General features: G+C 41.8%; 1 protein-coding gene across 7 annotated transcripts in view; it reads left to right on the top strand.

The window, feature by feature from the left end:
• The window catches only part of DPH6 (diphthamine biosynthesis 6), a 382,018-nt gene that overhangs the window by 107,406 nt on the left and 256,039 nt on the right, over positions 1-18,573 (top strand). For all 7 annotated transcript variants that reach the window (XM_030559373.1, XM_030559372.1, XM_030559370.1 and 4 more), the window contains exon 6: positions 13,399-13,460. In XM_030559373.1, coding sequence (XP_030415233.1) covers positions 13,399-13,460 — 62 coding nt within the window. The remainder of the gene's footprint in view (positions 1-13,398; positions 13,461-18,573) is intronic.

The raw sequence follows: 18,573 nt of genomic DNA, 5'->3' as shown, positions 1-18,573 counted from the left end.
GCATTATTAAAATGACTAGAAACACAAAACTTTGTCATTCACTCTAGGTTTACATGAGATGATCTCATTTTTAATAGCATTTTCTCCTCTGGTGGGAGTGATTGGGTACAATATATAGGAATTAACTGCCTCACTTCCTCCCTGTCCTTAAATAAAGAAAAAAAGCTCAAGATCTTTTATTTAAAAGAAAGAAAGTTTCCAGCTCATGTACAGCAAACAGAGAAGGGATGTTGCTTGTATTTTTACAGCACTTATCTTAGTGAGACGAAAGAATAAGATTAGCTAATATGCTTTTTCAGAACTAAGTAATTGTATGTCACCAACTGAACTTTTGTTTCATTTGCTTTGCTCATAAGCAGCTCTCTTAAACTGTATGACAATTCAGTGCTTCTTACAAATTGTTTAGAACCAAAATAACTTTTAGTTCATAAACCAATATCCATTTAAAAAGTGGTAAGTGATTCAGAAAGTGACTGCAGGGGTGACATCGCTGGTGACCTGTATCATCCCTGAAGCAAGATAAACTTGTCTTTTGTATCTCAGATGCTTTTAAAAAGTTAGAATTGACTGGTTAGTGCACAAAGAATGCTTTGTGGAGTGTTCATTTGAAGAGCAAATACCGTAAATAGTTGTAGATAGTAATTAGATAGAAAATCACTGCTGCTTTTCTTTTTTTTGTTAAGGTAAAAAGAAAGATCTTATCAGACTCAATTTCTCACCTGCCTCAGGCAGTCATAATTAGATATAAGCAAATTTAATGGAGCCTGCATACTTTGGGGCCATTCTGCAATGCTTTAATAATTGCATGCTTTATTAAAGTAAGTTTAAGTTATGAAGGCTGTTTAACATATCAGGTGGCAAAGAAGCTAAAGATACAGGTTACCTACTTGCCTTTTAGCTTAATAATCAAAGGCACTTTTAAGCCAAATTGCTATGAATGTATTTAAAATAACAGATTTTAAAGTCTGAGAGGTGATGCATTAGATGGTATACTGTACAGATGTTAAAACAACAAGCAAGTCAGGTAACTTGAGCTTGACATTCATCAGCGTTGGCATGCCCACACACCCTCCCGTGTCCTGTTTTCCATTAACTTGGTGCTAATTTTGGAAAGGTAAAAGGCTTTTTAGGGTTTATGTGGACAGCACATAATTATACAAGTAAATGAGCATTAATCCACCTTTACAAATAGTTAGCCTTGTCAGCTGCAGGAGTTTTCCATCTTGGAATAGTGTGCTGCTCCAAATGATGGGAGACCAAGTACTTTCACTTATGTGTAACAGGAACACTGTTACCAGCACCGTACATGATGTATTTTCATGTCCCTTCTGTTATATGTTAGTCAGTTTCGGTTTGTCCCAAGGCCAAAACTTAAAGTGAGTATGTTTCAGAGGTGCCAATAATAGGAGATAAACATCCAATAACTCTGAGCAGATTTGACTAGGAACAGCAGAAAATTGTTTAAACAAATTTATCTCTAGCACCCTCCTTGTGGTGCCCAGGGCTGTCTACAAAACAGTAACTGTGATGAGTTTTTCCCTAAAGTATTTCCACTTTAGCAAATTTAAATGATACAGGTTAGCCAGTATTAGCAGAAAAATCGCTGGTAATAGCTGCCTCTATCATATAGCAGGGGTCGGCAACCTTTCAGAAGTGCTGTGCCGAGTCTTTATTTATTCACACTAATCTCAGGTTTTGCGTGCCAATAATACATTTTAATGTTTTTAGAAAGTCTCTTTTTATAAGTCTATAATATATAACTAAACTATTGTTGTATGTAAAGTAAATAAGGTTTTTAAAATGTTTAAGAATTAAACATTTAAAATTAAATTAAAACGCAGGTCTCCCTGGACCGGTGGCCAAGCTCCAGGCAGTGTGAGTGCCATTGAAAATCAGCTCGTGTGCCGCCTTCGGCATGCGTGCCATAGGTTGTCTACCCCTGTCATATCGGTTCCTTTACCACAAGATCCTGCTATATCAATTGTCAATTGTCCAAAGGAAGCAGATGAAACAGAGCATAATAAAGGGTCAGCATAATCATGAAAGGCCTGATTTTGATCCCCTCACTCACACTAGACTTCAGTTAGGTCATTTGTGGGTTAAAGTTGTCATAAACAGCTAGCTAAGGGTTAATGTCTCTTTCACCTATAAAAGGGTTAACAAATAGTGACCTGAAACACCTGACCAGAGGACCAATCAGGAGACAAAATACTTTCAAAACTGGGTGGAGGGAAGTTTGGGTGTAAGTTCTTTTCTTCTTTGTCTTGGTTCGGTGACCCTCTTGGCTCTGAGAGTGCTCTCTCTATCTCCAGGCTTTCTAATCTTCTGTTTCCAAGTTGTAAGTACAAGGATAGTAAGACAATAGCTTTAGATTGTTTTTTTGTATTAACTTGTGTGTAGTTGCTGGAATGTGTTAAATTGTATTCTTTTTGGATAAGGCTGTTTATTCATTTTTTCTTTTAAGCAATTGACCCTGTATATTGTCACCTTGATACAGAGACCATTTTTATGTCTTTTTCTTTCTTTTTATATAAAGTTTTGCTTTGAAGACCTGTTTCCCCCCCCCCTTGTTGAGGCTCGAGGGAATTGAGTCTGTACTTAACAGGAATAGAGAATGGGGGGGAGGGTGGAATCCCTTTGTTTAGATTCACGGAGCTTGAATCTGTATATCTCTCCAGGAACCCAGGGAGGGAACACCTGGAGGGGAGGAGGGGGAAGGGAAATGGTTTATTCCCCTTTGTTGTGAGACTCAAGGAATCTGAGTCTTGGGGTCCCCCAGGAAAGGTTTTGGGGAGACCAGAGTGAGCAGACACTGGAATCTTCTGGCTGGTGGCAGCGATATCAGATCCAAACTGGTAATTAAGTTTGGAGGTTTCATGCTAGCTTCTCATGTTCTGAACTCTAAGGTTCAGATCTGAGTAGGAAAGTTATGACAAAAGTACTATTCAGCTTGAGTAACTGTGTCAGAATCTGTACCTAAATGATTCCCTGTTTGTGCATATAATATGATTTCTCAAGTTAACTTAAGATCCCATCTGCAACAGGTCTTAAACTAAATTAGTTATGCCGGCACATTGGGCAGCATATTAGATGTACCTGTGATAGTTTATTCCACTCCAGAGCAGTAGGGAGAGTACATCTTCGGGGATTCCCCCCACCTCCCAGTATGATCTATAATGATTTCTCACCATCAAGGATAATATGAAGATAACATTTATATTTAGTCTGATTACAGTAGACTAGTTTATATGACCCGAGTCAAACGTTATCTGTAACCCCCAGCTACAATGATATATTAAATAATGAAATGTTAAATTTGAGTTTTGTCTATATCATTTGAATTATTTTAATGTCTTATTTACAGTTAAATTGACTTAACTTCAGAGCTGTTAGCTTTTCCCAATATTTTAACAATAATCTTCTGAAAGTCTATTAATCTTCAATACATTTTATTAAGGACTAGTACAGGTTATTTGCTTGAGGATCCAAGAAAAAATTTCTTATTCAATATTTTCATCCAAATCAGAATTCCAAAGCCAAAATTTCTAGCTTTTATGAGATTAATATGTATTACTTCAGTCAATTTATACATTGCAGTTCCTTCCTGTTCTCTTACAGTATAATAATTATCCATTGTAAGATTAAACCTCTGAATAATAAATTGTAATCGTTAGGTCAAATAAGAGAAGCATTCAGCTAAGAAGGCAGGTCTCTTAGCTTCCCATGGTAAATAATATTTCTAAATCCTAGCCCTTTTATTAGACCTTATAAAAGAAAATATATTGCAACTCTTATTTATTTGTTTGGGAATAATGGAAGCAGAGAATATTGATTATTTATTTCCATTGCAGTATTGCACGAAAGGCAATCCTGGCCCCATTGAAGTCAATGGCAAAACTCCCATTAACTTTGGAGGAACTAGGATTTTTACCCAAAGCACTCAATAGCTCCCATTTAGGTACATAAGTGGGAGCTTCTGGCTGTTGAACTGTTTTTGAAAATCTGCCTCATTCAGTTAAATGGCAATGGGGTTCTTTTAAAAATTGTGCTCAAGTTGTCATTTCTGAGTAGTTTTGAATATCTGTTCCCTGAATCAGGATTGAGGGGTGGGGCTTCCTGCTAGGTGCTGTCAGAACACAGTGGAAAACCGTCTCTTCTCTTAAAAATTTGCTATCTGATTTTCCCAGACAATTTAAAGACATGATTATTTGACAAGTGAGTGTTAACAAACAAAAGGAAAGAGGAGGAGAAGTGAAACAGATAAAAAAAAATCAATATTAGATCCCTTCATAGTCCTCCAGACTCCACTGTAAATACAAGCACTTTTTCACATTAGGTTAAAACTAAAGAACAGGATATTCTTTCTTAGCCAGTTACGCTTATTTTAAGTTGTTTTTCCATTGCTTTTTCTGAGGTAGCCACTAGAGCTTTAATAGAGTTTATGACAACATTTACAGCCTTTACTTTCAATATTGTTTGTTTTTACTAATGGGAAAAATACTGCTTTCATTTATCATAATTCTAAATAGAAGATAAAATGGAAAATAATTTTCTTATGTATCACCAAGTACAAGATTTTAATGATTAACTATTCTCTTGGAAATAAGATAAGACATTCTCAAACATGGCCTTTAAACATCTGTTAAAAAGACCCTTCTTCAACAAAGTTAGCCTAAATGATTTTCTTACACACAAATCTGAAGGCTTGAAACTCGTTTTTATGATTGTATTCGTTGTACTGTTGACACAGTTGGTAAATCAAGTGGATGCCTGGCATGCACTTTAGGAATGGCTATCATGTTACTCCTTTTTTTCCTCTCCTTAAAAACTTTGTTTGTTTCCTAACCAGCACATACTATAGTAATTACATTTTTGAGCAAATCTTCCATAATCTGCTCATACCCTATGGAATGTAAATGTATTTGACCTTTTTGCTTCAGACGTGTTTCCTTAATGCATTTGTGTGCTGAATTCAGGTAGCCATACAACTCACATTATTTAACAACAACAAAACAGAAAGAAAGCTCTCTGTCACTTGTTTGTCCTGTACTATCAGAGGGGTCATGGCTCTTGAGGCACCAGGAGCCATTTTACCCTATTACAGACATTCCCATTCCATACATAGGGCTCAGCATGGAAAATGAAAAGGTGGCTGTGGGAGCAGGAGGCAAAAACACAGTCAAAGCTAACAAGGGATTCAAGGATGATGATGTGATGAGAAAAAGAGTTGGTAAGTGGGGAAAGACAAGTTGTGAAGGGCCTTGAAGGAAAGGAGAAACTTGATTCAAAGAGACGGGGTGACATAAGATGTCTGAGAGGGAGCCTGAGATGTCCAAAAGGCAGGTTGAATGGAAGGAGACAGGCAAGGGATAGAAAGGTAGATTTTTGAGTCATCACCACAGAGATGGTAGTTGAAACCAAATGAACAGATGAGATCATCCAAGGAAAGGATGACATGGGAGAAAGGGGCTACGGATGGAGCAGAGAATGAGAAAGGGATGCTAAAAATAATGATCAGAGAAGTTTGAAATGGAAAAGGAGACATTAGAGTCACAAAAGCTCGGGTAAACAAAGGTTGTGAAGGAGAGAATAATGGAGATAATGAAAAGCAGCAGAGAAGTTAGAATATGAAGGAAGCGAGGTCCTGGATTTAGCCTTCATGCTGTTAGCGAGAGAAGTTTTAGTGGACTGAAGGGGGCAGAGGCAGTACTACAAGGGATCTGGGATGAAGTTGGAGGAGAGGCACTTGAGGTAGCAGTTGTAGATGTGGAGATGGAAAGGTTAATGGAGGAGAGTAGCCAAGAAACCTTATACCAAAAAGTTTGTAGACTTCATTTCATTTCATTCCACGCCTTGGGTTTTGTAGTTGACCATTTGTGCCTCAATGAGAGTGACTGTGTGCTCAGCACCTGGGAAAATCAGCTCACTTATTTTAGGTGCTTAAATATAGATTTAGTAGCCTGACTTTTGGTTCCTATTTTTGGAATTATTGGCCTATGTTAATAGAGAGACAAGTATTGAGCTGTGTTCTGGAGACTGGTAACCAGAGACTTCCTGGTACACACTGTCTGTCTGTAGATATTTTACTATATACATTGACAACTCTTAGGCAGAGATGGGTAAAACAAAGGCAACTGATACACATACAGTCTCCCTCGTCCCAGTTCTGGTGCCTAGCACCTCAACAACTGCAGGCTGCTTGAAGGAGGAATTGTAGGGAAAGTCTTGCTCTCAGCCCCCAGCAATACTAGGCTGGAGCATGTTCAGTCGCTCTATGAAGACTGTGCATGCGCAGTGCAGTTGGCAGTCCAGTCTGTGAGAGGATGGAGCACCTCTGAGCAGTTTGTATCTTCAACGAATTTATCTGCCAATCTCTTAACAAGTCTCTGCTAAGCATGTGCAAACTGTGATTTTTCACAGGTTTATAATTTGGGTGGGTTTTCATAGGGATAGTAAAAGGAATATCCTCAACAGTTGGGTAACATCTACTCCCCTTACCCCTGCCAAATTTTAATTTCCTGCTTCAAAGTATAGAGATGCTAGAACTTCTCTGTAAAACAATTGTAAGATTTTTTTTTAATGTGGGGGGCCGGGCCGGGCCAGTTTGTTTACTTGCCACATCACATCCCTCGTTATACCCACATTAAAGTCTTGTGCTGTCTGCGGCTTCCTGCAGCCCCATTGGCTTGGAGCGGCGAACCATGGCCAGTGGGAGCTGCGATCGACCAAACCTGTGGACTTAGCAGGTAAACAAACTGGCCCGGCCCGCCAGGGGGCTTACCCTGGCAGGCCATGTGCCAAACGTTGCCAATCTCTGGTATAGACTTTAATTACATGATCACATACTGTTTTTTCCACAGTCCCATTGCCTCATTCAGAGCACAGGGTGGACTTGCTCTAAGGATGAATGAGGGTTTTGTGTTCTATTGACCACTTGGCTCATTTGTTGCAGAAATTGGAATGTGTGTAGTGACTAAGGCAGAGAACTGCTGAAAGAGAGAGAACATTTTCATGGTTAAAGTAATTTAATGCTGCTTTGGAGAACTGGATGCACTCTCTGCCTCTGCCACGGAGTTCCTGTGTGATGCTCGGCAGGTCTGTTAAACCTGATTCTTTACAGGGAGTCACTAATGGAGTGTTCCTTGGTTTCTTTGAGCCTGGTGTCTGATTTGCAAAAGTTCTAAGCACTTAACTGCAACTGAAGTCAAAGAGGGCTAGCTGAACTTATAAAGTACTATCTAATTGTAAGTACTCTGAAAAAACGGATCATAGGTTTCTCAAATACGACATCCAAAATTATTGGATACTTTTTACTTTACAGTGTCTCAGTTCCCCATATTAAAATTGGAATAATGCCACCCTCTCACCTCACAGGGGTCTTGTGAAAATAAATTAATAGATGTTTGTGAATTATTCAGATATCATAGTGATGAGCACCATAGAAAAACTCAGTAAATTAATAATTCTGCCTTCAGAGTAGGGTTCAATATATAAACCTTAGGGTCACACACTGAACAATTAGGATAAACAGAATATTGAATAGCTGCTCATTAAGAGACTCAATCCTCTGCACTGAATGAGGCAAGGGTCTGTTTTCCTCACTGGCTCCCAATTCCAGCCTCCCCCCTTAGAGTCCCAGTATCCTTGTCTAAATATTCCCAACTTCCCCTCAACCCAATCCCAGCTTTAGTCTCAGTCTCCTTCCCCAGCCAGTCCCAGTTTTACTCCCTTGCCACCCTCCCCAGCTCCAATCTTGACAGATAGAGTCCAAATCTACTCCTTTCCCTTCCCTCTGTATTAAAATAAGGGAGCTTCCTACCCCTGGTGTCATCATTGAGAGCACAGAAGATACAGGCTCAGTGCTCTCATTTTCATTGCCCAGCACAGAGCAGTTAATACACTGAAAGTCAGAATGAGCATGGTCAGTTGCTCTGTGGAGATGACACATGCACAGTCTGGTCAGCACTAGGAGCTCAGAGAAGCTTGAGCATGGTCAGTGCAATCTTTGCAGATTTAAATTGCTAAAATGTTCTTTTAGGACTATTCTTTGTTGAAATAAAGGGAAAAAAATTGGGATTTAGTCTATTAAAATATTTCATTTAAAAGCATATAGTCACTTAAATTCCAAAACATGCATACAAGAGAAGATCTTTTTCAAACTATGTTTTCATAGATATAATGAGTTGTTACATTTTCTGTTGTGTTAAGTGAACATCATGTTATGAAAACAGAGCCTTGAGGGTTTTTTAAATGATATCATAAAATGTATCTACAAGAGTGGATTTAATTTTAAGACTTTATGGTATACTTGTATGTGTGAACAAAATGAACAATTTAAATATATTTTGCAGTCATGTAATGCACTCTGACTTTTCACTTCTGAAATGCTTGACTTTTAGTGGTCATCTGTACATTTTACGCATTTTTTTGCACAACAGTGCGAGGATTGAAATTTGGTAAATTTCTGTATAAATCCTTTTACAATGTTGCAGTTAATTCTAGCAGTTGTCTTGTGGCATTGTGCAAAGTGGATATTAACAAAAGATTGCTCTGCAGTCCTTGCTGACTAATGCAAGAAGATATTCAGTTCTTGTCAATGAATTTATCAGGAATTACAGATGGACTAGAAATTGCTTCTCAAAGTGATTACACCATTTGTACTACCGCATACTGATTTTACAATAAAAGTCTTGGCCACAAAAGTTGAGATGAGTGCACAATTCATTTTACTGGGCGCTGTTAAAAACAGCGTTATCAAATCTTTCATGATGTTTCTCTCATCATATACTGGATTGTCTCAAAGAAATAAAGCCTCACTTGCTTTCTTGATAGCAGATAATAAATTAACTGATATAATTCAATTGGGGAGTTGAAAAATGCATTGAAAATAATGGGGCATAACATTCTAGGGTTAACATTTACTCATAGATGATGCAATTAAATAAAACAGGCATTAACTTCAAGGTCAGTCAGTAAAGTAATAAAATTGAATATTTTAATTGAATCGTAATTGCTTCCCGTTGATACATGAAAGTAAAGTAAAATAGATGTCAGCTCTGCAAATTATGGTTCTTCCTCCTAATTAATTTCTTAATTCTGTGTAGTTATCCAAGTTTGGGACTAGTTGTGGGTTTATCCACCCATCCAGCTTTCTTAGAGCTGGTCACACTGAGAAAAAATCTGTATGATGTGATTAAATAATATGTAGTAAGTGTCTATAGTGTATTCTTCTGCTTTAATCTGAATTGTTATGAAACTCTAAAGTAATCTATACCTTTCTTTAAGGGGGAAAAAAACCCAAATAGTTAAAGTTAAGTTGGGTTCTGTGATTTATGATTATATATAAATATTGATAGTTCATTACCTTGATAGTAGAAACAGGATTGGTAATTGCATTTGACTGATTATGAGAGCTTTCCTAGATTTAATGTATACCACTAGAGAATCACAATTTGCAAGTGACTGGTTCTGAAGGTACTGTAAATTCATCTGGTTCTTAAAACCTTTGTTAAACTACAGTTTATATCCACTCCCCATATAGATTTCATTGGAAAGGATCACTTCTAAACTGAATGAACCCCCAAAATAAAATTAAAATATTTTAAAATGATTCTCATATTGGCCACAGTCATAGTTGGATAGCGTCTTATCCAAAGTTGCAGATTACATTCTCAAATCTATATAAACATGAAGTTTCACTCTATTAATGACATACAGAAAAAAAAAGTGACTTTTTCCATTTTAGCTATTAAGCAATCTTTAAAGCAGTTCCCTCAGGTTGTGAAATAATTTGCAATATGCTTCAATTAAATGTTTAAAATCTTCCTTAATGTTTTAAAATCTAACTTACTTAAATTGTTTCAGCTTCACAGAATTTTAAATAAACTGAGTCCGTTATCAACAAACGTGAATGTATGCCAGTTACTTGAAATTAGCAAAAACTTTATAATAATAATAATTAATTAATATTATTAATATATCTTACATTTATATAGTGTCTTTCTTATTGAAGGATCCCAAAGTGCTTTACAAGCTATACTGTAGATCAGAGGTCGGCAACCTACAGCATGTGAACCGATTTTTGATGGCACGCATCAGCAGGCTGAGTGGCTCAGCCCACAGCCGCTCTGGGATTCCAGCTGTTGCCCCGTTGCCAGCCGGGGTCCCGGCCGCCAGCCCCACTCAGCGCCCACAGCTGGCCTGGGGACCCCCAGGGAACCCCAGGCTGGCAGCGGGCTGAGCAGGCCGGTGGCTGAGACCCTGGCTGGGCAGGAGCCGGCGGCCGGAACCCCAGAGCGGCAGCGGGCTGAGCTGCTCAGCCCGCTGCTGGCCTGGGGTTTCATTCACTCAGCCGGCGGCGGACTGAGCGGGGCTGGCGGTGGGTTGAGTGGCTCAGTCTGTTGCCAGTCTGGAGTGCCGGCTGCACTCAGCGGGGTGCTGGTCTGGGCTTCCTGCTGCCGGCCCTGCTCAGCCTCTTACTGGCTTGGGTGAGCAGAACCCCAGGTTGGTAGTGGGCTAAGGGGGACCGGTGGCCGGGATCGGCTCAGCCCGCTGCTGGTCTGGGGTCCTGGCCACCGGCCTCGCTCAGCCCAGGCCAGCAGCGGGCTGAGCAGGGCCTGGGATCCTTTTCTGGGGTTCCAGCCACCAGCCCGCTCAGCCCACTGCCAGTCTGGGGTCCAGCTGCTGGCCCTGTGCAGCCCGCTGTCAGGCTGGGGTTCCATTCATTCAACTGGCAGTGGGGTGAGCGGGGTTGGGACCTCAGACCAGCAGTGGGCTGAGCAGCTCAGTCTGCTGCCGGTCTGAGGTCCCAGTTGCCAGTCTGAAGTCCCAGCCTGGGGTTCCATTCACTGAGACCGGCAGCGGGCTGAGCAGGACTGGTGGCTGGGACCCCAGACCAGCAGTGGACTGAGCTGCTTACCCAGGCCGGCCAGCGGCTGCGACCCCGACTGGCAGTGGACTGAGCCACTCAGCCACCTACTCAGCCCACTGAGTGAATGGAACCCCAGGGCCAGCGGCTGGAGCCCAGACTGGCAGCAGGCTGAGCGGGGCTGGTGGCTGGGACCCCAGACAAGGATCACACTAAATTGATAAGATCTGCATTTTAATTTTATTTTAAATGAAGCTTCTTAAATATTTTAAAAACCTTATTTACTTTAAATACAATAGTTTATATAATGTAGACAGAGAGAAAGATCTTCTACAAATGTTAAAATATATTACTGGCATGCGAAACCTTAAATTACAGTGAACTTGGCACACTACTTGTGAAAGGTTGCTGACCCCTGCTATAGATATTGCTTCATCCACTCCTGAAATGCAGCCATCTCTGATGGCAGAAGCAATGTAGCCTAGGAAATAAGGGTAAATACTATGTCCAGTGAAAAATATTGAATAATTTAGGTACGGTTGGCAGAATGTAACTATTCAGATGGTAATTTTGCCAGCATTCCTCTTCTTTCAAAAATCACCACTGGATTTTTATTAACTTCAAATAGTTAGGACCTCTGTTTTTTTAATGTTTCAGCTGAAAGATGACACTTCCAGTAGCATAGTGCCTCCTCAGAGCTAACTGGGATCTTTTTTTTTTTTTTTTTTGTATTGACCGAGAAGGAGAAAAGTTACCTCACACAACAGGTTCTGAGGCGCTATTGGACATGAATATTTTTCCATCCAAATACTGACTAGCTCCAGTTGTGTGCTCTGCTCCCAAGAACTGACTACATCACAGCCTAAAGTGATATGTCTGTTGACAAAACACAAAAGCAAAAAGCTAATGCAGGAGCAAAGGCAGCCAGTTAAATGATTCAAAGGAGCAAAGGCAGCCAGTTAAATGATTAAGCCTGCTCCACTGAAAGGGGTCATCTTGGAAAGACTGGATGTGGAGAAACTGGAGAGGGTCCAGAGAAGAGCAACAAGAATGATTAAAGGTCTTGAGAACATGACCTATGAAGGAAGGCTGAAGGAATTGGGTTTGTTTAGTTTGGAAAAGAGAAGACTGAGAGGGGACATGATAGCAGTTTTCAGGTATCTAAAAGGGTGTCATCAGGAGGAGGGAGAAAACTTGTTCACCTTAGCCTCCAATGATAGAACAAGAAGCAGTGGGCTTAAACTGCAGCAAGGGAGATTTAGGTTGGACATTAGGAAAAAGTTCCTAACTGTCAGGGTAGTTAAACACTGGAATAGATTGCCTAGGGAAGTTGTGGAATCTCCATCTCTGGAGATATTTAAGAGTAGGTTAGATAAATGTCTATTAGGGATGGTTTAGACAGTATTTGGTCCTGCCATGAGGGCAGGGGACTGGACTCGATGACCTCTCGAGGTCCCTTCCAGTCCTAGAGTCTATGAGTCTATGATTACATTTACAAAAAAGAAGCTCATCATTAATATTTACACCTCAATGAAAACATAACTGTTCAGTCAAAATGAAAAATGGAAACACACAAACATCAAAAACACTTAAAAGAAAAGTCAAAGATACAAAAAGAAATGAAGCAACAAAGGAGCCCCCACCTTCCAAACTTAAGAGACACTGCAAGTATAAACCATTTTTATGCTGTGTGTATGCGTGTGTCAGAGAGAGAGAGAGATACACATACATATGGCTAGGCAAAGGCATATGTAAAAGAAAATATGAGGGGTGCATTGGCAAATTTGTCACCTCTGAATAGTGGGGGAACTATAGAGTTAGTTTTTTTTTATAGCACCTCACTGTCACAAACAGCAGAGTTACAAACTGACTAGTCAACCATTTACCTCATTTGGAACTGGAAGTGCACTATCAGGCAACGGAAGAGCCAAGACCAAAAAAAAAGGGCAAATACATAGTACAGTACTGCATTAAAAGTAAACTGTGAAAAAAGGACAAAGCAGCATTTTTCCTCTTTGTAGTAAAGTTTCAAAGCTGTATTAAGTCAATGTTCTGTTGTAAACTTTTGAAAGAATATCCATAATGTTCAGAGTTACGAACATTTCAGCGTTATGAACAATCTCCATTCCTGAGGTGTTTGTAAGGCTGATGTTCTACTGTATCTAAATACATAAACTTGCACAGACTCTGGTAGTTTTTTATTACTATGAACCTGAATTATCTATATTCCCTTGTATTCCCTTGTGCTTGATGAAGTTTCTTAGAAATGAAATCATATAGTAAAACAATACATTTTCCAGTTGACGCAGTACAAAGGAAATGAGCCTTATTTTTTACAAGCATGGAAACTGATTGCCCAAAGGGAATAAGTGAGAGAATTCCAGCTTAGTACATTTACTTTAGGATCAAAATGATTTTAAATATACAGGAACTGACTTCCAAAGGACAATGTTACAAAAAAAGTCCACTTTGATGTCTAAACTATTTTCATTTATTTTATTTGTTAAATATATTTTAATATATCTTGGCAGGTTTAGATCCAGATAAACATCTAGGAAAAACATTGGATCAAATGGAGCCTTATCTTTTGGAGGTAAGTATCACTTAAAGCATGCTCAAAATATGCAATGTTTCAAAAGAGAAATTATATATATATATAAGCTCACTTAATAAAATTAACTTAATTTTAGAAACAGTTACTTACTTTCAGAAACGAAGTGTTATGCTAAAGTTTGTTTTACAAAAGACATAGACATCTTCTGTGTACTTCATATGAGAATGGAACTCCTGCTAAAGTCAGTTGGCAAGAGGTGTCATATTGTATGTTTTGAAAAGTAAGGTAGAGGATAAGAACCCTCAGTATTAAGGGCAAACTGACTTTTAGGTAATTATGATGGTCTTAACTAGCCAAAAGTAATGTTAAAGTGGCTGATCATGACAGGGACTGTCAGAATTAGATAAGTATGAGTACTGAGAAATAAAACATTTTGGAATTTGAAGTGGCAACCATGTATTTGGGAATCTATATGAAGCAGTTTTGTGCTCTGAAACAGATGTGATGTGTGCACAACAGTAAAGATTAATTTTAAGGGTTTTCTGGGAAGGTGTGGGCTGGAAAACTCAAGAAGGAATAAGTGGTTGTTTCCTTTCCCATAGCATCAAGATAGATGACTCCATCAAAAGTCACCAACTCTCTTAGAAATAAGAGTAAAGAGTATGTATTGTAGTTAGAATATAGTTGATTTCTGCCATTTTTTTTAAGTTTTCTAATTTTAACTAACAGAGAGACTGTATACTAAGCATCCAAATATAGACAATATTTAACCTGATACTTCATTTAAAGGGAACTCTTTTCTCAGTATGGTCTCCGTAGCTTCTCTTGGCACTGAGATTATCTGAAAAAGAAAAATCTAGGCAGGAAACATCCTGCCTATATGCTAAAACATTTTATTGGCTGGAGTAGCCTCCAAAGCCTGTTCCACTGAAAGGGGTCATCTTGGAAAGACTGGAGCATGCACTTAGCCCCAGAATTATCGATGATATGCAGCCTCCCCAAATCCTCCCTACCATTCATCCAATTGTGGAAAAATTAGAAATAGTCCAGCGGAGGGCAACAAAAATGATTAGGGGGCTGGAGCACATGACTTATGAGGAGTGGCTGAGGGAACTGGGATTATTTAGTCTGCAGAAGAGAAGAATGAGGGGGGATTTGACAGCTGCTTTCAGCTGCCTAAAAGCAGGTTCCAAAGAGGATGGATCTAGACTATTCTCAGTGGTATCAGATGACAGAACAAGGAGTAATGGTCTCAAGTTGCAGTGGGGGAGGTTTAGGTTGGATATTAGGAAAAACTTTTCACTAGGAGGGTGGTGAAGCACTGGAATGGGTTACCTAGAGAGGTGGTGGAATCTCTTTCCTTAGAGGTTTTCAAGGTCAGGCTTGACAAAGCCCTGGCTGGGATGATTTAGTTGGGAATTGGTCCTGCTCTGAGCAGGGGGTTGGACTAGATGACCTCCTGAGGTCCCTTCCAGCTAGGGTGACCAGATCACCCAGGTCAAATATCAGGATGCGGGGCAGGGGCAGAGGGGGAAAAAATGGTGGCAGAGCAAAATAAATCAATAAATAATCCCCCACCCCTGATTCCTCCTCCTTCTGCAAGTGTTGGAGGGAGGACCGGGAGACTCAGGAGAGTGCGGGGCTGGGGTGAGTGTGAGTCTGGCCTGGCCCCAAGCAGGCAGGACTCGGGCGCAGTACCTGGAGGGAGAGTGGGGGTGGCCTGCGGGGCCAGGCAGCGGCTGTTCTCCCCATCTGGGCAGCGGGACTTGGGAGCAGCCACTGCTGCAGCTCCCACTGCCGCGGGGGGAGGAAGCAACCACTGGCCAAGCTCGGCGGCTGCGGCTCTGGTGCTCACAAACCCCCCGAGCCCGGGCCTGCTGCGAGGACCCAGCGCGCGCGCCCAGCCCCTGGCTAGTCACTTCTGGGCTGGCTGCGCAGCTGGTGCAATCCCATGGGCGGCCCCAGAGTGGGGGCAGCAGGCCCCAGCCCCCCCATCCCACTCGGGTCCCTCAGGGAAACGAACAGGGCTGGGCTGCCGATGCCTCTGCTGCCGGATTGCACCAGCTGGGTAGCCAGCCCAGATGTGACTGGCCAGGGACTGGGCGAAGTGTGTGCGCTGCTGGATCCATGCAGCAGGCCCGGGCTCGGGGGATTCGGGCCCGGGCGCCAAAGCCGCAGCCGCCGAGCACCACGTGCTTGGCCACTTCCTCCCCTGCGGCAGTGGGAGCTGCAACAGCAGCTGCTCCCGAGTCCCGCTGCCCAGGTGGGGAGAACAGCCACCGCCTGTCCCCACGGGCCGCCCCCCTACTCTCCCTCCAGGTACTGCACCCGAGTCCTGGCTGCTCGGGGCCAGGCCAGACTCACACTCACCCTGGCCCTGCGCTCCCCTGCGTCTCCTGGGCATGGCGTGATTGGCAAGAGGCGGGGATTTGGGGAGGGAGCCAATGGGGCAGTGAGGGGGCGGGGATGGAGGTGGGGATTTGTGGAGGGATCCAATGGGGAAAGGAGGGGGCGGGGGAAGGTGCGAGCCCTTCCAGGCTCTGGAGCCTTTGCTTGTTTGTCCAGTGTCCCAACCTAACATTGGTCAGGACACGGGACAAACAAGCAAATATTGGGACAGTCCCGATAAAATTGAGGCGTCTGGTCACCCTACTTGCAACCCTGATATTCTGTGATTCTTTGACCAGTTCAATTGCCACAGTTTTACTGCTAAAAGGTCCCCCAGAATTGAAGTAGGGATGTAGCGGGAAGGATTTGTCCTGAAGTATATAATTACACAATCCATTCCTTTCCACTAGAAACTAATGTCCCCAAGAGCATTGACGGGACTCTTTTCCTTACACAAACTAAAATTAGATAATCATTTGGCTGGATTTTTCGTTCTCCTGAACATGAAGCACAACACCTAGATGTGTTATTCACTATTTTGAGGAACCAAAGATTGCACATGTGAACCTGGTTTTCTGTATTTAATTGTATGTCATGTGGAGTTGTGTGGTTGCAGAATGAGAGATGGATGCTGCAACACAGACGCAAGGCCATCACCAAGCCTTATACAGATGTTCAAACTTCTTTGTGACGTGAGTGTTTGTCAAGAAGGTTTTCCTTTAGGAATTATATGAATAACTTTGCTGAATAGAATATCGTCATAACCAACTATGTTTCTTGGAAGCTAAAATACACCACTAAGTTTAACAAAGAAACAGTGCTGTACCGTGAGTTTTACAGATGAGGAAACTGAGTTACTGCGAGGTGAAATGATTTGGCCAAAGCAGCATAGGAAGTTAGTGTGAGAACTTGGACTATAACCCAGTTTTACCAACTCCCAATCTGGTGCTTGAACCACTAGAGCATGCTAGCTCCTTGTGTTTACTACTTGCTGGTTACATTCATGGGATAGCAGCAAAGAGTCCTGTGGCACCTTATAGACTAACAAACGTTTTAGAGCATGAGCTTTCGTGGGTGAATACCCACTTCGTCAGATGCATGTCAGGGGCATCTGACGAAGTGGGTATTCACCCACGAAAGCTCATGCTCCAAAACGTCTGTTAGTCTATAAGGGCCACAGGACTCTTTGCTGCTTTTACAGATCCAGACTAACACGGCTACCCCTCTGATACTTGACATTCATGGGATAGCTTCACATTTTATAACATCTGCCCAGAAACAGGGCCGCCGGGGGGGGGGGGGGGCGCGGCAAGTGGGGCAATTTGCCCCAGGCCCCAGGTCCTGCAGGGGCCCCCACAAGAATATAGTATTCTATAGCATTGCAACTTTTTTTTATGGAAAGGGCCCCCGAAATTGCTTTGCCCCAGGCCTCCTGAATCCTCTGGCGGCCCTGCCCAGAAACATAACTGTTGCAATATTTAATTGCTGATTCAGTTTTTGCCCCTTGTCTTCTGTGTGTGGTGGGCTACCAAGTAATGCCCACTAGCTCATATTGCATTTGAGGCTTGGTATACAAACGAGAATCCACGTGTAGTCCTGACCAAATCAGTACAAGTTAAGATTTCGGCATTTATTTAGCACAACAAGAAAGAAACCTCTCTCTGCGAAGCAGGGTTATAGACTAGCGTGTGTTAGCTACGTGTATGTACTACACAGGATTCAGTGGAGATGGCTTGGGAATGGTAAATTCACTACACTGATTATTTGGAGACTCTTTGGGGCCAAAGGTGATGATAGACAGGGATATGCAGTTTAAGACCATAATAAACACTAAAGTGGTTTATTTTTTTCCCACTGACTTCTGAAGTTCACTTAAAAACATTGTTTCCATTATGCAGAAGCTGTTTCTACAAGATTCTGATAACTGTTTGCAAATAAAGTAATAAGATACTTTTGTGGTGATCATGCAATTATGACTAACGTACTTCAACTCAAACTGTGTACAAGAAGCAAAAGGAACTGGAGCTTGGGGTACTTGGTGAGGGAGAGTAGAGGAATAATGCCTGATTGGTGGAAGCCTGCTAGATTAATAGGAGTGGGAAGATGCCCCAGAAATGGGGTGGTGTGTCAGTGAGCCCAGAAAATAAGAGGAAAGATGGTAGGATGGAGCTGACCAATCTCTGGGAGCAAGAAGGGTGTCTCTGGCAAGAAACAAATTGAGAAGTGGAAGCAGGAGAGAGGGAGAGAAACACACACAATAAGTAAGCCTTTCCTATGTTATTTTTCATATCTAATTTAAGTGTCGAGATATTAATTAGTTGCATAATAGTGACAGCAAATTTATCTACGTTGTTCCACAACAGAAACTTCATCCTTGTGAACAGATAGGGCTAGATCCTCAACTATTGCACGCTGGCATTGTTCCATGACCAATAGCTCTGTGATAGGGGTTTTCAAACTTCATTGTACTGCGACCTTTTTCTGACAACAAACATGACTACACAACCTCAGGAGCGGGGACCGAAGCCCACCCGAACCCCACCACCCCAGGTGGGGGGGCCAAAGCCAAAGCCCGAGGGCTTCAGCCCCTGGCAGGGGGCCTGTAACCTGAGCCCTGCTGCCCAGAGCTGAAGCCCTCAGGCTTTGGTTTTGGCCCCAGCAACTCTAAGCCAGTACTGGCGACCCCATTAAGACGGGGTCACAACCCACTTTGGGGTCCTGACCCACAGTTTGGAACTGCTGCATGATCTGAGGAGCTTCCCAT

The sequence above is a fragment of the Gopherus evgoodei genome, chromosome 4 (assembly GCF_007399415.2).
Source record: "Gopherus evgoodei ecotype Sinaloan lineage chromosome 4, rGopEvg1_v1.p, whole genome shotgun sequence".
NCBI lineage: Eukaryota > Metazoa > Chordata > Testudines > Testudinidae > Gopherus > Gopherus evgoodei.
This window is presented reverse-complemented; position numbering and strand designations above follow the sequence as displayed.